Source organism: Lampetra fluviatilis, chromosome 25 (assembly GCF_964198595.1).
Source record: "Lampetra fluviatilis chromosome 25, kcLamFluv1.1, whole genome shotgun sequence".
Lineage (NCBI taxonomy): Eukaryota > Metazoa > Chordata > Hyperoartia > Petromyzontiformes > Petromyzontidae > Lampetra > Lampetra fluviatilis.
The window spans coordinates 553221-574653 of NC_136299.1; the positions used below are offsets into that span (position 1 = coordinate 553221).

The 21433-nt window shown below is 49.8% G+C and overlaps 1 protein-coding gene across 6 annotated transcripts in view; it reads right to left on the reverse strand.

Annotated features, from left to right (window-relative positions):
* Positions 1-3380: 3380 nt before the first annotated feature.
* The window catches only part of LOC144941637 (Golgi integral membrane protein 4-like), a 50408-nt gene continuing 32355 nt past the window's right edge, over positions 3381-21433 (reverse strand). For 2 of the 6 annotated variants that reach the window (XM_078867972.1, XM_078867971.1), the window contains exons 7-13: positions 15465-15547; positions 13930-14043; positions 12227-12310; positions 6137-6232; positions 5659-5706; positions 4579-4629; positions 3381-4432 (exon numbers count right to left, since the gene is read on the reverse strand). In XM_078867972.1, the coding sequence (XP_078724098.1) occupies positions 4352-4432; positions 4579-4629; positions 5659-5706; positions 6137-6232; positions 12227-12310; positions 13930-14043; positions 15465-15547 (557 nt within the window). In that variant the 3' untranslated portion in view covers positions 3381-4351. Of the gene's footprint in view, positions 4433-4578; positions 4630-4709; positions 4783-5658; positions 5707-6136; positions 6233-12226; positions 12311-13929; positions 14044-15464; positions 15548-21433 lie in introns of all 6 variants that reach the window. The other 4 variants (XR_013639252.1, XR_013639253.1, XM_078867976.1 and 1 more) reach the window with 4 other exon arrangements.

The following is a 21433-nucleotide window of genomic DNA, read 5'->3' on the forward strand; positions in this document are numbered from 1 at the left end:
ACATGGTGGCAGCTGGCTGGACTCGACTTCTCCCCTTTTGGTGCAGAAGAGCTGGTAGCACAGTTCGTTCACCTCACTGGTGCTGCTATCAGCAACATACATGCGACAGGTGAACTGCTCAATTTTCTGTAACAGCTCATCACTCACATTCCATGACTGCACCAGTCGACTAAAAGTCTCTTGGCAGGAAGTGTCCTTTCTCACCATCTTCAGGGCATTCAGCTTCCCTCGACCGGCGAATGCACTGACAGTGTCGCAGCCTGTAAAGGCGTGTAAGCCAATTAGGCTGTCACAGATGCTGTCTCCAAATGACCTTGCCAGTTTGCTGATATCGACAAACCATGTGCGGTTCTGTATCCCACACTTCTGGTAGATGGGACAGGTGATGTCCTTCTGGAAGCCAAGACAAATCACCATGACATCAGTGTCCTCAGCTGTGATGATAACTGCCTTTGAGCCCACATTTGCTACATGCAATGCATGCAGGAGCAGACGGGTGTCAGCTTCTTCATACGTGGAATGCAGCTCTGCTACTTCCTCACACATCTTCTGTCAACTTGTAGCAGGTTTCCTCACAGGTCATGTACAACACCTTGCCATGCAGCATCTCTCTGTATCGTGGGAGTTTCCACTCTTCCACCAGAAACTTGATGAGACTGGTTTTTACCGAGTCGCCATTAACCACATGACTGGTGTACAAGTCTCGTTAATCAATAACAGTTTCGCTTAAACCCAGTGCTACTACTGATAAACCATCTTTGTCTTTGACAGCAACCTTTGCACTTCACTATTTAAATATTACTTTAATTCTAAGCTGTATGTCTATCTATACCAGGGGTCGGCAACCAAAATAACAAGAAGAGCCATTTCTTTCCAATTCGGTACAAAATTTAGTATTTCAAGAGCCGCAATGCATCTATGTACATACGTACATATCGTCAAGAAGCAGCCCGTAAAGAGCCGCATGCGGCTCCGGAGCCGTAGGTTGCCGACCCCTGATCTATACCATCCACTTATATCGGTATCTTACACCCATTATCTGTACTGTATGTGTACAGTATAGGTACTGTACTTGTCACCATTGTACAACTTACTACTTTACATGTGTAGTGGATTCAACTGAGTCGCAGATGCACTTCTTGGAGGCAACACATATTTATTAACACCAACACATATGTAGTGACGTAAATTGTGTCACTATGGTGTTCACGCCAGCTTCTGTTACAGTAGTGCAACTGTGCATCTGGTGCCTCTAGCACCAGAGTAAGTACGGCATGTCAGCCAGCCCTAGGGGGCATAGTCCTGGTGATGGCCTAAGATAGGGCAAGGGAGGACGTGGTCGCCTGAGTGGGGCACGTGATGCTCGGTCGGGATCCTTCGAGAAAGGTCTTGAAGGGGACGTGACCAAAGGCGGAGCGAGGCCACCCTCAGGAGCATAAAATGGCAGTCGCGAGAGTGTTCTTGGCACGTCGGTGGAATTAAGCCTGGGTCCCGCATCTCGTCGTCTCTGGGTCTTCGTCTAGAGTTAACTCGCTACTCGCATAGTTAGCCACATCACCTAATATAAAACCCGAGTTACGTTCAGTGTTACCTGCTAGGGAAGTTGTTAAATAAAAGTGTTGCCTCCGAGTCCAGAGTGTCTGCCTCCGTGTTGAACACTACACATAACACAAAGGAGTTACTGCCGCTTTACCAGATAACCTATGGTGGTGGACCACCAGGCTAACTACGCTAGTTACTAGGAGTAGCTACGATGGACAGGACCCTAGCTGGGGTCCTCGTCCACGTGTTGGTGACTTCTTCTTGGACGTAGAATCGTAGATCGTAGATGTTCAGATGACGACAGCAACGCTGAACCTCGGTCCCTGTGCGGACCCGGTTTATATGCTGCTGGGTCGTGGCTGGCCCCGCCCTTGGCCACGACCACCTTCGTGAAACCTCGTCGTTTCTCGACCCTTCCCATAGGATCTCACCCTGACACGTGACCATCCCCAAGCCCCCACCTGGGGCCCTTGTGTAGATCTTACTGGTCACGTGCCTTCCAGGATCAACCAGAGTGCCATGGCCTAGGGCAGGGGTCGGCAACCAAAATAACAAGAAGAGCCATTTCTTTCCAATTCGGTACAAAATTCAGTATTTCAAGAGCCGCAATGCATCTATGTACATACTGTACATACGTACATATCGTCAAGAAGCAGCCCGTAAAGAGCCGCATGCGGCTCCGGAGCCGTAGGTTGCCGACCCCTGGCCTAGGGTAACCTCATCCCATGGCTGACACTCTCACACTCCCTCCTGTAGGAGTCAGCACTACGTGCCACGCGTGGTGCCACTGCGCTATCCCAGCACTCACCGAGCCCCCTCTAGGGCTGGTACTGCACCCACCTACGGGGTGTCCGCGATGACAATGTATCGTGCGATAGCACGCCGTGCCCCGCGAGAGCCAGCATTACACAATGACATTCACAATGTGGCTACATACATGATCTCCGCGATGTGAGTACATCGCACGCCGTGCCCCTCTAGGGCTGGCACCACACAGTGACATCCGCGATGTCACTACACATGTTATATTCTCAATAGCATTGCAAGTAGTCATCCTCTGGTGCATGGGCATGGTTATAGAATAAACAGTATTAGGGTTAGATAATTACAAGTATTAACTACAGTACGTCATCCTTTACAGTGCACAGTGCTAAAAACCCTCCTATTGAATATATCACAAACTAACAATTCAAAGACAAGCTTGAAGTCTAGAACAAGTCTAGAACATTTTTATAACGATCAAAAACAACATTTGGGTCCTTTACCTGTAAAATTCAACAGCACGTGTGTCACACAGCAATCCTCAACCGAGTCGCCATTAACCACGTGACTGGTGTACAAGTCCAGTTAATCAATAACCCTGCCTGCCATCCACAGGCCCAACTCAGTTATCTCATGCTTGGGAATTCCCAATGGATGTCACCGTTCTCCAACGTACGTGGCAAATGGTCGACTTTCGATACAATTTCCATCACCGACCTCCGCTAAGTCCACCGTCTGACACTGGTAACCCAACCCCATTGTCTACTTTCTAAGACGAAGAAACTCTCTAAAACAGGGATAGTCGGCTCAAAACATGACGTCACGGACTTGATTTATTTTACGCACAGGGTGGTAACTCGACATGGCCCCACACACAATCCAAAACTCTCGAATTTCGGATCGGCCCTTGACCTTAACATATCTTCCCCCTTGCCATAAAACGAGAGACGATGCAGCTGTGAGTTTAGCCAACGTCATCTAAAGCAACACTATCTCGGCCTCGCTGTGCGCTGCGTTGCACCGCTAGTCGAGTAGATAACCTTGCGTTCAATAAACCCTCGGAGCCAGGATGAACGTCCAACTCCAATCGTCATTTATTGATTGTAACAAGGTAAAACTGGTGAGAAAATACAGATACAGCATCTGTTATAATCCGGAAACACCAACACAATGAACACCACAGCATCAGAACATTGTCTTAGATAACAATGGATCCTGGACGGACCAGGCCCCTACATTACCACTGAACAGCTAGACAAGAGCACAAGCCGGTGCGTTGCATACAGGCACATCGTGTATTCATTCCACTGCACCCCAAATGTACAGCATTACACATAACACTAAACTGTGGATGAGATACTTCGTCATCTTTACTCTCAGGATCGCAACATAGGCACAAGTCTGACTCGACCTACTAAATCACAAGTAACATCTACAATAAGGAAAGTCGCAGGCTTCGTTACTAACTAGGCCTCGTATTTACTACAACAACTTAACGGCACCATAAAGGCATTTACATCACTATAACGGTCATTCCAACATTACAACAGCATTGCCAATATTATAGGAATATAAACAACTTACAGACAATGCTTCTTAAGCTCCCACAATGGACAAGTGCGGCTGTGGTCTCACCGAGATGCGATGCGTGCCGCCATCTTGAATTATCAGTAAGATGGCAGAAGCCCGCGTGGTTCACTGAAAATCTAACATCGTCACTTCCTGGTCACGTGACCAAAATTAGCATAAAAAAACAGGAACTTCCTGTGAATGTACGCTCCACATCTGCCGTGAGGCAAGACAAACACATAGACCTGCCCTCCTGCAATCGTCCGATCTGGCATGCACCTGGTCCCGCGTCTAGCCGACCACTGTTTACTCTTAGGCCCGATTACCGAGCCGCACCCCCGCGTGTAACTACCCGTCGCACGCCTGACGCGCCAAGCCGATGCCTCTTCCACCGCCCATGGGATCCACAGATGGGACGGGGGTGGGGGATGACATCGGGTCAGGTGACGTCTCCTTGTCCACGGTGGTGGCGTGCACATCACGTGCGGACCACGTATGGCCTTGCCTCCAGGTCGTCGTTGCCATCATCGTCGTCATCATCATCGTTGTCATTGTTTCCCTGTGAAGGCGGAATGGGATGAAACGACCGATTAATGCAAGCACTCGTAATCACGCTAACGACATACGTGGGGTCGAGACGGGAGAGGAGAGTTGAAATTAAGCAGTGTAGAGTTGACAGCCTTCACGTGTGAAGTGTGCACTCACACCGTCCTCTGGTTGGGCGTTGTTGCTCTCGCCCTCGCGATCGCGATCCATCTGAAACACAATCGCCGCCGTCACCATGAGAAACTGCCGCTAGCCAAACAAACGCAGGTGGGGGGACGCGTCTATCTCACCGGCAAACAGGGTATGGTGGGCGGGTGTTCGTCACCACGGCTGATTGATTCTCAAGCCAGGCTCCAGGAGTAACTGTGTTGGGGTGAGAGCCGCCACTCAGTGATACGAGGAGTTGAAAACACTGAGAAATTTAGCATCCTGGGCTAAAGGACCTCCGCTCTCTCCCTCTCTCCAAGATAACCTAAACAATTTTTTTTTTATATTACCAGGTAAATCCCCACTAAGCTCGTTTTCAGAAGCGACCTGGCTATCACAATTATTGCTCAACGAAGTGGCTTATCATCATCACCACGTATAAATGTATAGCAGCCAAATACTCTAAACGCGTGATATTGTTTCTAAATGTGGTGGGGAAAACCGCAGGACCTGGAGAAAACTCCACAAGACGACGGGGAGTACATGCAAACTGCAAATATACAACAGGCATCGTCAGGCTCGGGATCGAACCCACGACCTCCTGCATACCAGGCGAGGGAGTTAACATCTCACCACAGGTCGAGCAGCAGGACGAATGTGACTGTGTAATGACACCTACTGCAATAGGGCAGTAGGAGAGTTAACGTGAAAATAAAGGCCTGTACAGTGGGTGTAGTCTGCGTTTGTGGGTATGTGTGCGAATCAGGCTCTTTGGATAGTCATCACGGTTTCGGATTTATTTTTACGCCAAACATGGCGTCAGGGTCGGGAACCCCACGACCTCCTGTGTACCAGGCGAGGTAGCCACCTTGGTACCACTGTAAACACTACGACTGGCTCAGCTCAGCGTCCATTCCCTCAGTCATAACGCGGAGTGTCGTGCGACTGCCCACGTCTCCGTGTCTTTCTCTTGCAAGCAGCTATCTGGCCACAAGTTGGCAAATCATTTTCCTCAATGTGTGCACAGAAAGAAAATGCCTCAAGCGTGGAATCGTGATACGCAACATCCCCCCCTCCCCAGCTTGTTCGCACCTCGGACTGTTTGACAACTGCAAAGCGAGCGGGCAGGCTGTCCTTGAGCTGTGGAATGGGATGGCAGAGCAGCCGCACGTTACAACAACAATCGTGGCTTCATGTGACAGATATTGAGAGCAGAACTTTATGCGAGGGTAAATCCATTGCTCTGTGCAAGAAGCGGAGACTCAGATTTAGAATGGAACAAAACAAAGAGTCAAAGACATTCCCTGCTGCTCTCAAACGAGCAGCATTGAAGCATCCAATTGTAATCTCCCATTTACAGCCCTATAGAGCCAGTGGTGGAAATTCCACATTTGTATGGTGGGGATGAGTCTACGTAACTAAGTGCTAATCGGAGGTGCCAGTCGATTTTTCGACCGCGGAAGGATGATGGACTGAATCAACTCCCCCCCACCCCCAACCAGGATGTGAACTCTCAACGTTTCAATTGCGAACCGGATGATGACGACAGAATGTGGTGCCCATACTGTACCGTGCGTGCAGGATCCGTCACCTGTGCCTGCACGGTGTGTGACGGAGGCATGAACCTGAGCCCTTGTTTGAGTCGCTTGTACTCTTCAATCAAGACCTACGCATGCACACCAACACACATATCGCACGCATTGTAGCTTCATAGACCGTGAGGGCGAGTGTTGTTAGAGAGTGCCTATTACGGCCCCACATACTTGTCTGCATTTAAAAAAAGTGCTGCACCAGCACTGTAGATAAGTGCTGCACTAGGTAGAGTAGAACCCTTCTTAACGACCACCCCTGTTAAGACTGATCACTTAACAACGGGCCTCCATAGATCCCAATGTGTTGTGTATAGTTTAGAATATAGTAGTGTCGTGTATAGTGTAGTATATAGTGTCGGGTATATTAGTGTAGAGTATAACCTCTCTTAACGACCACCCCTGTTCACGACTAATCGCTTAACGACGGGCCTCTCTGCCCCCCCCCCCCTCTCTATTTAAGGCCTCGATACAAAGGCGTTGTTTCTATGTGTCTATGTGTGTCTCTCTCTGTGTGTCTGTGCGTCTCTCTACTTGTGTGTCTGTCTATGTGTCTCCGTGTCTGTGTTTTGTCTCTCTCTCAGATTTAGCAATCTTTGGAAGAACGTACTCAACCATGTAGGGTGTTGACTGTTGTGTTAGCAGACTCTGTGTTGTATTGCATTATATTTCCAAGATTACTAGGTTTGTTTTCTCATTCATTATTACATGACAATTGCTTGTGTTGCAATCGAAACGTCGTATTCTATTATTTAATTTATTTTCTATCTACGTGACTTTACCGAAAGTACCAAAGAGTAAGAGTGGTACTGGTGCATGTTAGCGTCTCTCTCTGGCACCAGTGTGTATGGCATAGAAGGGGCCCTAGGGGGCATGCTTCTGGTGACGGCCAGAGAGAGGGCACTTCAGGACATGACAGTCTGGGTGAACCCAAAAGGGCACGTGACCAGGAGAGGGTAGCAAGGGGGGGCAAGGGGTGGTGAGAGGGACACATGACACAAGGCCCAGAACCTTCTCGTAGGATCTAGAAGGGGGCGTAGCCGAGGGTGGAGCCAGGCCGCGCTCAGGGCATAAAAGGGAATTCCTGAGTGCCAATCCGGGCTGTCTTCAGGAAGCAACCCGCGGTGTTACGTCTCCTCGCTCTTCGGTCGTCACGTTCGGCATCGTGAGTCATGCAGTACGTTACTGACCTGACTCAGATGATTAGTTATTCCGTTGGGGTTTGCATTAACCGTGGTAGTTACCACCTATGTCGTTATCCAGTATGTGTTAAGTAGTACCCTGTTGGGGTGTAGTAATAAACGTGTTGACTTGAAGTTCAAGTGTGTGCCTCCGTGGAAACCACTACAAATGCATTGATTAACTATGTTTCTTCTAATATTGTGTCTTCATAATGTTAGTATCTTTATGCATTAATATCCGTTGTTTAAATATTATAAAGTACGTATTTTGGGTGAAAATGAGTAACTTTCAATGGTATCAGAACGAATTAAGCCTTTAACGTGTATTGCCTATTCTGGTGTAGTGACATCGCGGATGTCACTGTGTAATGCCGGCCCAAGAGAGGCACGGCGTGCGATGCATTGACGTCGCGGGCACCACATATATGTGGGTGCAGTACTGGCCCTAGAGGGGCTCGGAGAGCACTGACTGGCAGTGCTGGATGGCACCACGCTCTGCGTGCAGTGCCGACCCCTGCAGGATAGGGTGTGAGAGTGTCGGACATGGGGTTACTAAGGGCCATGGTACTCTGATTGACCCCGAAGGACACGTGACCGGTATAGACTACACAGGGCCCCCAAGGTGGGGGCTAGGGGTAGTCACATGTCAGGGTTGAGATCCTGCTCGAGGATTCTAGAAGGTGGTCGTGGCTAAGAGCGGAGCCAGCCACGCCACAGAGGATATAAGCCGGGTCCCCAAGAGGGACCGGCTGCTGTTGTTCATCCTGAAGAAACCTACGTTCTCCGTTCTACATCCTACAAACTCTCCAACACGTGGACCTGGACCCGAGCTGTGGTCCGGTCTGTTGTAGCTAGTCATGGTGTAATTAGTCTAGTTAGCCTGGTGGTCCAGCACCATAGCTTGTTATCTGGTTAAGAGGCAGTTACCCCTTTGTGTTGGTATTAATAAATGTGTTGCCTCCAAAGAGTACGTCTGTGACTCAGTTGAACTCACTACACTGGCTTAACGACCAAATCACTTCACCAATTACCGTCGTTAAAAGGGCTTCTACTATATATAGTGCTGCACCAGCACGATAAATAAGAACTGCACCAGGTATATTCTCGGATTAAGGCCGAGTTCCAGCTACTGTATCACCACTTCCCAAATGCATACACACACGCAAACACAAAGACACCCCCCCCCCCCCCCCCCCGTGTAACCTGAACAGACAAAACAAGAACAAAATAAACACCTTGACCTCATCTTCTTGGTTCGTTTGGTAACGTCATGTAGAAGGGAAGTAATAAAATAATAAAAATAAAACATAATAAAATACAATTCTCACGACGTTTCGGCCACAACGCAAGCAGCCGTCCTCAGGTGAAGAACAGGTCTGTCGAAAAGACAGCGTCTGAATGAACAGGTCTGTCTTTCCGACAGACCTGTTCTTCACCTGAGGACGACAGCTTGCGTTGTGGCCGAAACGTCGTGAGAATTTTATTATGTTTTATTTTTATTATTTTATTACTTCCCTTCTACGTGACTTTACTGAAAGAACCAAGAAGCTGAACAGACTGTTGGGGCAAGTGCTGTTAGCGAAAATATATGAGGGCCGGCACGGTACACGAGGTGGTGGGTAGCCAACACCACGTCCGGCCCCCTTTGTCTCCCCAGTGGTGATGTTTACACACCGTGCCAGTTACTCGTTTGAGGCTGAGTCGGCCTCGAGGAGGCCCATGACCTCCTCGAGGATGCACTGCTACCAACAGTATGGCTAAGAAAATATAAAAACCAAGTTCCACTATTTAACACCTCGCACCTCCGATTAGCACGCCTGGCTATAAGTTCAACGTACATACAACACGCAGGCTCCAGGTGATTGATTTTTGGGTCAAATCACGTAAGTAGAATATGCCTCTATGGGACCTTTTGCCAGTATCCAAAATGATTAAAAATAAGAATAGGTTTTACCATTTCTGGCAATAAAACAGGTATGGAGATTTCGATTTAAAGCTTTCGTGACTGCAGGGATTCATCTTCTTGGTTCTTTCGGTAAAGTCACGTAGAAGGGAAGAAATAAAATAATAAAAATAAAACATAATAAAATAAAAATTTATTTTATTTTATTATGTTTTATTTTTATTATTTTATTATTTTATTTTATTATGTTTTATTTTTATTATTTTATTACTTCCCTTCAACGTGACTTTACCGAAAGAACCAAGAAGAGGTATGGAGATGCTCAAACACCAAATAAAAAACTTAATCAAGGCATCAAGTTTGCATTAAGCACACATACTTGTGACAAAACATGCAAACAAACCTGCTCTGATAAGATATACATTGCCTTTTAAACGGATTGGCCTACACACCAGAGACAGCAGCCTTCTTTATGGCCTTGTCTCACCAGTGTCAGAACAGAAAATTGCAAAAGGCGAACAGTACAAAGACAATGCAAGTATCAAAACACGTAGCTCGGGTCGAGTAATTGTGTCTATCGGATACCCTTTCGATCAATATCGATGCATGGTTTGCGACAAGTACGTGTAGTTAATACAGACTTGATACCTATGAAAATTGTATCTATTTGGTGTTGGAACATCTTATCACTGCTCCTGTTTTATTGCCAGAAAAGATAAAAATCTCTTGTTGTTTTTATCAGTAGAATGTGTCGTACACTCTCCACCTACCTGACACAGCCAGTTCATAAATTTGGCATGTGAACAATCGTGCCAATGTGGTGCTGCTTCAACAATCGAATACAAAGATATGCTTGTGCTGCTTCAGCACCATAAGCATATGTTTGTATTCGATTGATTTTTTCAAATCGAATACAACTTCATGTGACGAAAAAAAAATACCCATTTGCTGGCCGTGTCAGACAGGGGAGGGTTTCATGGCACAACATGTTGGCTTGCGCGGATCTGGCCCGAACATCAATCACGTGTCAAGATGATGTTGTAATGCTCACGTTGCTTACACACCACAAATCATTCAACAATCCCAAAAGCGAACAAAACCAGTGTCCTTTACCGCAAAATTTAATGCAGCGGGCGAACATCTTACGGCCGTGGCTTTTGACCAGAGACTTTTGTAACCCCACCTACCCGTGTGAAGTCTGCTGTCAGTAATTGTCGTCATTTAGTTGTTTCAGGTGATGGATCGCATTACGGGCGTGGAGCTAAAAACCCGATGCTCACGCACGGTGCGATAGCAAGGAGCCCGTGACGCCGACACCTCACAGCCAGAGACTTGCATCTGCACCCACAGGGTTTATGCCTGGCACCAAACACAAGCTGGGACGCAACACGTGAGTCCATCTGCTCCTGTACCGCATGTAACGAGGCAGCGAGGCGTCGCCACGTGACCGCACGGGGCAAGCTTGACCACTTGGAAAGAAACCCAGTGCACGTGTGTACACGTGTGGATATAAATTGGTGCCATTCATATCCACACAGTCTGTCAACCTATGGCACCTGGGTCTGTCCCGTGACCTGCCAGCGGGTGTTCGACATTTCACATGGCCTTAAAGTGCACTTAGCCTGGCACAAGCACCGAGGTGACGTCACCGCCACTTAGTGGCGAATGGCGATTATTGTTGTTATGAATGGGTGAATATTAAGTGAATGTGTGAGTGAGTGTATTTGGTCGTCGTGCGTTAATGTATGAGGAGTGGTTGCACTGCACTACAAACCCCGCCCACCCGAGTTAGATTCCAATTCAGGGCCAGCAACACCATTGACGATTATATGAACCCCGTCATGGGCCTCCCCTTAGGTCGACTCAGCCTTTAATTAGCACCCGGTGCAGTGTGTAAACATCAGCACTGGGGAGACAAAGGCGGCCGGGCGTGGTGCTGTTCACCCACCCCCTCGTGTGCTGTGCCGGCCTTCATAGGTGCTCGCTAACAACACTTGCCCGATGGCCTGTTAAGCTCCAAACGACCCTCCGCTAAATGTTCCCAGTTAACGCAACCCCCGTGTGAACATGCGTCTTCTTCGCGGCGTTGTCCAGCTGTGTACTGTTCATGTTTAACTGCAACAGTTGGTGCATAATTGTATATTATTTATTTATTCGTGCTTGTTTACCAAAACAAAGTCTCACCGAGTCCCAAGACTCATTTTAGGGTCCCGTCAAAGTAGTTCACAGTCGGGGGGTTATGTTACGATGCCTCATCCCAGTTGAGTCGTTAGCAGGCAATACTTTAACATTTGGATGTCTGAAGTGTATTTCGTTTTAAGCTCTGGGAGAAAGCTGGAAAACCTGAAGACGCATGCAGAACATAAAAGACGAGACATACAAACTCCATGCAGAAAAGCGCCTGATTTGGGGATTGAATCCAGACTCCTTCTTACTGTGAGGCACGAGTTTTACCTGCCTCCCAATGACAGTTGCAGAGCAGCAAAGGCTGGCATACAATAATTTTTCACACAGATAATACTATGAACATGGGTACAGTATTCTCTCGCTATTCACAAACTTGCTCTCTAAGATTTTGGCTGTCCATGAATCGCATCTGGAACTCAACACGACTGCTGCGTCGAGAGAGAGAGAAAAAAAGAGTGATGAGATAAAGTGATGAGAGAGAATGTGATACGAGAAAGTGATGACAAAGTTATGAGATATAGGATAGAGTTTTGTAAGCCAAAATCATGCGCCAAATGTGCTATTCACGAGCATCTCTGGAGCGTCTCCCTCGCCGCAAATAACGAGGGAATGCCGTCGTGTGGATGCACGCAGGCCTACGGACAATGTGCCGGTCTGACCACGTGGAATGTTGTATTCTTGATGCTGTGGGGATCATCAGATTTCCCATGATGTGACGTACATCAAAGTTTGACAACAATTATTGTCAGCAGCAGCGACGCCCGATGATGTCACACACATGACAAGGGGCGGTAACGAACCTTTGCAGATTTCAGTTGATTCTGATGATCCTTGAGGACTTCCTTGATCTGATCATGCTGGATGGACAGCATGTCGTGGGCTTGCTGTGTGGCACAACAAATACAAAGATCCCCCGCATAACCTTAACAGACTGCTGGGGCAAGTGCTGTTAGCGAGCAGCTACGAAGGCCGGGACATGAGGGGGTGGGTGGGCAACACCATGCCCGGCCGCCTTTGTCTCCCCAATGCTGATGTTTACATACTGCACGGGGTACTAATTTAAAGCTGAGTCGACCTAGGGGAGGGCCAGGACCGGTTCAAATAATTGTCACTGGTGTTGGCCGTGAGCGGGAATCAAACTCGCGTCACCGGTTTCGAACGGTAGCGTGGCTAACGCTTCCCCTGCGTTACACACAGACACACACACTCGTGAGCATGTGCTAGTATGAGAAGTCACGATAACAACTGGCACCAGCACTGGGTCACGCAACAACTACAACAACAACAGCCGCCGTTTGCCACCAAGTGGCGGTGTGTGATACGCGCACATGCATGCACACGCCCACACCTGCGTAATGACACCAAAACCAATACGCGCCATGTGCCAGGCCAGGTGCACTTTGAGGCCACGTAAAAAATCGAAGGTTCGCTGGCAGGAAGTCTCTGGACAGACCCAGGTGCCATGGGTTGGCTGACTGAGATGACCGGTAGACGCACCAGCTCCCTTCTCAAAACCGAACGTCTCCATCTGGGGGACAAACCCGATAACTTCGGTATTGCGGTCTAACTCGCTCTGGCCTGTACATCGGGTGGGATGATGAATCGACCCATCGATTGCGATCAATACCTGCAATTGGGATACGCGCAGGGTCGCATCTGTCTTACGCTCGAACAATCCGTGTGAAATTATAACGCCGGAGGAGCACCGATACACCGCAGCGTTAGCAGATAACAGATTTGATCAGGCAATGGGTGGTGATGATGAACGTGGCAGTCTGTCATCCAACACTGTGGAAGCAGCAGTGAGGGTTGGTGGATCATGCACAGATGGTGTGTCGAGGAGGATCCGTGCCCTCTCTCGGCAGGAGAAGCCGGTACAGTAAAAAATGTTAACTACCTCGCCTAGTATACAGGAGGGCGTGGGTTCGATCCCAACCCTGACGCCAGGTGTATCTTTGGAGTTTGCATGTCTCCCTGTAGTCGCGTGGATTTTTCTCTGGGTACTCCGTTTTTTCATTCCACATTTAGAATCAACGTCACGCGTTTAGAGTATTTGGCTGCTGTAAATTTTCACACGATGATAAGCCACTTCGTTGGGCGATCATTTGTGGCTTGGTTACTTCTGAAAAAGAGCTATATAGCTCAGTGGGCCTTCCCTGGTAAAATAAAAATAGTTTAGTTTAGATGGATCACCACAGATCTCAAGAAACTAGCCTTTGTGGGTCACGTGAATTGTATTCGCAGATCCAGGCTTACTCACCTGGAGCAAGGTGACATCGGCGTGAGTTATGAAGCATCACGCAGACTACGATGCAGTCTCTTCAAATACCGAAGGAGGGGGTACTGGACTAGACAAGACGTGTGGCACTTAATGACACGCCTTAAAAAAACTCAACTTCAGTTTTCACAATTTGGTATGAGGTAGCAAGCGTGCAGAGACTCCCACGTAAGCAAGCCCCATGTGGCTGGGTGCGCGCGAGTGGCGGGGGCTCACGGCGGGCACCTGCACGTGCCGCTGTGCGTGTCGCACTGCGTTCGTCTCATTCTGTTCTAACTCGGCGGTGCCGTCGCGTGCCGCTCGCTTGCCTCGCGACAGCTCGCACGCCTCCAGACGTACCTGCGGAAACACGCGCGCTTCTGCATCACTACAACGCCACGAACACACAAAGACAAATATCTCCCCCCGTGTAGCCTTGACAGACTCTTGGGGCAAGTCCTGTTAGCAAGTCGTACTTACGAAGGACGGCACGGCACACGAAGGGGGTGGGTGGCCAGAACCACGCCGCCTTTGTCTCCCTAGTAGTGATGTTTACACACCACACCAGCTACTAATTTAAGGCTGAGTCGGCCTAGGGGAGGCCCAGGACCGGTTCAGATAATCGTTACTGGTGTTGGCCGTAAGCAGCAGTTGCCAAATAAATCGAAATGCTGAACACTACACTTTAAAAAATCACTTCATTCCTTACCGGAAAACAATTGCACGGCTAAATTTCGATTTAAAGCTTTCGTGACTGCAGGGATTCATCTTCTTGGTTCTTTTGGTAAAGTCACGTGAATTGAAATAATATTCTGTCTCCTCGACAGACCTGTTCTCCACCTGAGGACGGCTACTTGCGTTGTGGCCGAAACGTCGTGAGAATTATTTTATTATGTTTTATTTTTATTATTTTATTATTTCAATTCTACGTGACTTTACCTAAAGAACCAAGAAGATGAATTGCACGGCTGTTCCCTCGAGTGAGACGTCTGTCCTCCCACTCTCTCAGTGTCTCCACAGTAGTGGCAATATCTCTCAGGCACCAATCTCTGATGTCGTCGTAAAGCCTTTCTCCATTAGGTCTTTCTCTCTGTCCGGTTCCTTCCAATTTTTCCTGCCATTGTCCATCCTACATATCTGTCCAAATAGTGCCAGTTTCCTTCTCATCACTGCCTGTCTCATCAGCAGGCCGTCTGCTTCTGTGTGCGACCTTTTTCTTACTTCTAGGTTGGCCACTCTTTGGCTCCAGCTTAGATGCAGCGGTAATACTTCTGTAGCGATACATTTGGAGTGCCAATATCTTATCTCTGTCGGCCTTTTGTTCACGTCCAAGTACGGCAGGCATGTAAAGTTGCACTAAACACGCCTATTCTTAACATGTTCAGAAAACACGGCATTACATCATTCTAATCATGCCCCCATGGTGTGACCTCATGCAGTCTCCAATTCGTATCATCCACTGTCCTCTTGCCTCTCTAAGCACATGCGTTGAAGAAGGACCATGGCCCGAAATGTCACCCCTCATGTTCATGTATTGTTGTGCAAGGCTACGGAGTTATTGCCCAAAACGCGTTGAGTTGTCGTTGTTAACTCTGCTTTGTGCACCACTGCCAACGCAGCACCATGGTCAGGTAACGTGCTACATACACCTGTACCACCTGTACACAAGAATGAGGCAGCGGTCAGTGTGCGCGGACGCACGCAGTGGTTGTGGTGATGAGCCGGGAGTTTTAGAGTGCTTGAGGATGGTGGGATGCATGCGTGCGTGCCGCGAGCCGTACCTGTGCATCTTGCAGAGACACGTGGCACTCCTGCCTCTCCCTGCGCAGCTGCTGACTCTCCTCCTTCTCTCGGGTTATCGTTTCTATCGGAGGGACGGGCACGAGGGTTTAGCACAGGGACTACAACGCGGTGCGCGGCGCTCGACGCAAGCCATCAATGGCGTCGCACATCCGATACCGTGGTCACGCAGGCACCCAATACCGTGGTCACGCAGCACCCAATACCGTGGTCACGCAGGCACCCGAGCTGCACTGCGCATGCTGGAAAATTCCGTCATATCTGTGAGTGTGCACGCTCGACAGGCCTCCGGCATGCAAGACGTGTGTGTGTGTGCGTGCGTTTGACTTCAAAACAACCTCCTACCTCCTCGCGGTGCCGGACGGGCAACACTGTCGTGGGCAGTGCTGTGGGGGGAGGGCCAATGCCTATTGGCCTCTCCCCTCATGGTGTCTGTGACCACCACAGTGGCTAAACGGGGGCTCTGGACGGGTGCGAGGGGCTGGTAACCCCTCCACCTTCAATTAACCACCACTAAACTACGAATTAAACATAAACCTGTAATTAATAAGCTTGTGCCGGAGGCCCCGGGGGGTCAGGCTTTTATGACGTCTCCTGGCCAAACCCCATTTGGCGGAGCCAGGAGATTGAATTTTCACCCTCGGGGCTCCTCCAGAAACAACGAAAAACCATTGCGGATGGCCACGTGGAATGTTCGAACGCTCACTGCGGAGGAGAGGCTGCCACTCCTCTGTCGGGAGCTGGACCGGTACCGCCTGGATCTCTGTGGCATTCAGGAGGTCCGGTGGACCGGTTCTGGCTCCTGCCACCATGAGGGGTGGACAGTCCTCTACTCGGGGCAGGAGACTGCCAAACAACAGGGTGTGGCTCTTCTTCTGAACAAAAGAATGAAGGGGGCGTGGGAGCGTGGCGGTGAGGTGTGGGAAGCTGTAAGCCCCAGGATACTTTGGGCTCGCCTTCCCATCAACCAGAGGCGAGGAGTGGTGGTCGTGGTTACTTATGCCCCCACCGAAGACGAACATCCGTGGAGGGATGCAGGTAAAGCCGATGAGTCGGACGCTTTCTATGACCTCCTGTCACAGGTGCTGGCTAAAGTGGCCACTCGGGACAGAGTCATCTTGTTGGGTGACTTCAATGCCCGAGTTGGTCATGATGCTGGCACCTGGTCTGGAGTGATTGAAAGGCATGGGCCAGATCAGCTCAATAATAACGGTAGGAGGCTGCTAGATTTTTGTGCAGCCCATGGGCTTGTAATTACCAACACGCTCTTCCGGCATCGGCGCATCCACACAACATCATGGATGCATGCCGGGTCCAAGCAAGAACATCTGCTGGACTACATAGTGATGGACCAGCGGATGCGAGCCCATGTCCTTGACACCAGGACCTACCGTGGAGCTGATCTGCCCTCTGACCATCGACTAGTCATCTGTAAGATGCGCCTGCCATTCTTCCACTCCGGTGGTGGGTGTACACCCAGGATCCCATTCCAACCAAAAGTGGCCTGGTCTAAGTTAGCTGATGAAAGTTGCAAGCGAGAATTTCATCATCGCTTGCAGCTGGGGTTGGCATCGTCCCCCACTCCACCTGATGTCGAGGGTAAATGGGCGAGGTTTAAGACTGTGACTCATGCAGCTGCAATGGCTGCTTTGGGTACGCGGTCCAGACCTCCCCGGGAACCCTGGCTGACGGAGGAGGTGTTCAGGTTAATTGAGAAAAAGCGACAGGCCCACTCTCATCGCCTACAGCATCCCACGTCAGAGAATGAGGAGGTTTACCGCAGTCTTCGCTCGGAGGTTCGGAGAGCCGTGAGGCGCTGCAAGGATGGGTGGTGGTCGCGGGTTGCTGAGGAGATGGAGTCTGCCTCAGTAGCCCGCGATCACAAATCACTATTTAACTCCATCAAAAAAGTAACCTGTAGCGCCACACCTATTACCATCATTAGAGGAAAAAACGGTGATCCAATCTCCGACCCCCAGGAACAGGTTTGCAGATTTGCTGAGCATTTCTGTGAGGTCCTGGGGGAGGGAAAATCTCTCAGCCAGGAAAACATCATGGCACAGTGGGGATAACCCTGCTGAGGCTGCGGTGCCTCAAATATTAGAAGAGGTCACCCCCTGTGAGTGGCTGGCTGAGGTACCAGCTGTTGAGGAAGTACTGAGGGCGATCCGGAGTCTGAGACCAGGGAAGGCACCGGGCAGAGATGATCTCCCAAGCGAAATGCTGAGGGAGGGTGGCGTTTGTGCACAGACTGCCCTATATGACATCATAACAACAGTCTGGACCACTGGACGGGTTCCGCAGGACTGGAAGGATGCCCTGGTGGTCCCCCTCTTTAAGAAGGGGGACCGTACCGACTGTAACAACTACAGGGGCATCTCACTCCTCAGTGTGCCGGGTAAGGTCCTGGCAAGGATTATTCAACATCGCCTTGCTAGGCATGCTGAGGAGAGGCTTGCGGAGCCCCAATGCGGTTTCAGGAAAGGGCGGTCCTGCACAGATGCCATATTTTCTGTCCGTTTGCTACAGCAGAGGTGTAGGGAATTCCAAAAAGACCTACATCTCTGCTTTATTGACCTGGTCAAGGCCTATGATACCATCAGTAGGACTGGGCTCTGGGTTGTTCTTCGTGCTTTCGAAGTCCCTGACCCTCTGCTCACGATCATTAAGGACCTTCATGATGGTGAGCGGGCCCGGGTAAAACTACGTGGCCGGGAGTCGGAGCCTTTCCCTGTACACCTTGGGGTGCGACAGGGATGTCCTCTGGCTCCCACATTATTTAACATCTATTTCGACTGCGTAGTTCGTGAAGCCTTCAATAGCTGTACCGGGGAAATTACCATTTGGTACAGATATAATGGGAGGCTGATCGACGCCCGGGTGCGATCAAGGGATGGCTCCCTATTGGTCAACCACGTAATGTATGCCGATGATTTGGTAATAGCTGCTCATTCAGAAGAGGAGTTGGAGACGCTGCTGCTGAGACTGGAGTGTGCCACTAAGAGGTGGGGCCTTACCATCAGCCCCACCAAAACTAAGCACCTGCCTGGGTATTTTGTACCATCGGGCACTCCACCCCCACAACTCCCAATCGGTGATGGGGCAGTAGTGGAGAGAGTGGAGAGTTTCCCATACCTGGGCAGTGTGCTCATGACCGGCTCCAGTTTATCAGCAGAGGTCTCACTCCGAATCAGTCGAGCGGCAATATCTTTTCATCGGTTGCGTAACGCTGTGTGGAAGCTACCTGGTCTGTCGCTCCGCACGAAGCTTCAGGTCTTCTCGGCCACGGTCATTCCCTCCCTTCTCTACGCTTGCGAAACGTGGACCCCCCTAGTGGAGCATCTTCGCCGGTTGGAAACATTTAGGCTGGCCTGCCTACGATCCATCCTGGGTTTAACCAGGCTGGATTGTGTGAGGAGCTCACAAGTCCTTGAAAGATCTGGGCAAAGTCCCATCAGTGAGCTCCTCCGGCAGGCAAGGCTGCGTTGGCTGGGTCATGTAGCCCGCATGCCCAGCCACCGCATGCCTAAACAGCTTTTGTTCGGCCGGATCCAGGGGGCTAAACGGGCGCGGCACGGGCTAGAGAAGAGATGGAGTGATGTGGTACAGGAGGACGTGGAGCTGAGTGGACTTGCCTATGACTGGTACCAGCGGTGTCAAGATCGGCCTCAGTGGAGGAGGCTCGTGAAGGACGCTACTGGGCAGTTGGAGGCAGTCGCCCTCCAACAACAACGGAGGGCGGAGGAGCGACGCTCACAACAACGAGCGGAGCGCCGGGTGGCTAAAGCACAGCAAGTCGGCACAGTAGGGGGCACAGGTGGTGCATCAGCCAGTCATCTCGGTCATCTCGGTCAGTCGACCCGTGGCACCTGGGTCTGCCCCGTGACCTCCTGCCAGCGGGCGTTCGACACTTCACGTGGCCTCAGAGTGCACATGGCCTGGCACAAGCGTCGTGGTGACGTCACCGCCACTTAGTGGCGAATGGCGGTTGTTGTTGTTGTTGTTGTTTGACTTCATGAGAGCTCATCAGGTGAGCCAACGCCCTGCTGCGGTAATGCTGTTGACGCGCAAGATTAATTAAATGGGCGCTACGTCTCCATCATGCATCTGTGCCTGCCACGCACAATGTGCACTCGTTTTTACACATCCCCATCAGTCACCCGGCCTCCTTCTTGAAGTGCATCGTTTTAGCGGTGTTCAACATGAAGCAAAAACTCTGGACCAGTTTCGATGCACAGAAGAGAGTCGAATTGTCTGCTTATATTTATGTCCATAATTGAGTTATTTTTTTGGTTAGATCGCGTAAATATGAATGTGTCGCGAAACCTTGTTGTATATATAGGGTCAGCATGGGGCATGAAAGGGTGAGGTACACCCCACCCCTCACACCCAGCTGCCTTGCCATATTAAAGCAACTGGAGGGAGGAGGTCATAAAGCGCCATTAAATAATACACTCTGGGGCAAAGGGGGGTTAATGACGATCTGGGAAATCTCCAGATTGCCAAAGGACCATATGATACGACCTCCACGGACGTTTTGGACAGTTCACAGGGCAAACGGACATTACAAATGGCGTTTTCTTTAACGGTAAAAGTTCGAAACTTAGCGACAAAAATCAATCGACATTATCGACTGCAGTCTACATTAGTGGCTTGTATTATTACTTATTTTATTTCACCCTTATTCACCTCATATATTGTTTCTTATTGTATCTTTCTATCTATGTGACTTTACCAAAAGAACCAAGGAATATGAATTCCGGCAGTCAAGAAAGCTTAAGTGAAAACTTAGTTACATCTCCAACCTCAGGATATCAAAATAGAACTCGAGAATTAAAGCACGGATCAATGGATACAGACAGGGAACAAAGGTTAATAAAACCCTCGGAATACATGTGGTAAAAACTATGGTAGATCACGAATCTTGGTTAAACATAAACCAAATAATAATCATGAAGTATTAGACCTAGGGTAAGTCAAAAGAGATACAAGGCAAAATAGGTCAATCACACACAACCGAGATAATAGGTATTCCATAGGACCAGAGACTCCTAACCGCCTTTGTCTCCCAACAATTTGACACAACACATGGTTTTATATTCTTAGGTTTTTTCGGTAAAGTCACGTAGGTGTAATAGAGTTCACGACTCTTGGACGCCGGACTTGGAGGCACACGGGTTTTATTCACACAGCACGGTTCTGGCATACAACACTAGAGGGGGTGTCGGCCCCCTCACCCGGCTAGCTGGGGATACACGCGCTAGCTACTTCCTAGCCTGCCACCTAGTCCTCCTCTAACGGGCTAGGGGAGGCTATCTGGCCCGACACTGGTAAGTCGGGCCCGGTACCCTGAGTCCCAGACCAGCGCTGACAAGAGCACCGGCTCTGGATCTCGGGACCACGCCGCTGGCTCGGTCGTGTTCGGCCCTGATAAGGACGGCGAACCAGGGGAGTCCAGGGCTCTAGCTAAGACGTCTTCAGTCTTCACTGGTTAGCTTAACAAGAACCCCGAGCCCTCCGATACATCCCCTTTTATACCCAACCCCCCGCTGAGGGGTGGGGCCCCCCCGGGGGTGGGGCCCCCCCGGGGTGCCTGGCGCGGACGTCGTAGAGAGCACCTCCCCGTGCACTCATGCATAACGGGCTCTCTCTCTAACACCCCTACATCACCCCCCCCCCCCGCATAGCTTGCAGCCGTCCCGGCTGCCAACATACAAAAAAAATGACAATAAAAGCGCATTTACCCCCTGACCGCGCGTGTGCCTCACTATTTTTTAACAATAACAAGAACAACAACAAGAACACAACAAGAACGCAACAGCGAGAAGAGAAAACAACCCGACGCACCCCCCCCCCGAATAAATACGAATTCCGTAAAAACAGCCTATATACAATTTGCAGGGAACCCACCACACACACAACACATGGCGAACCCAACATATGTACATCC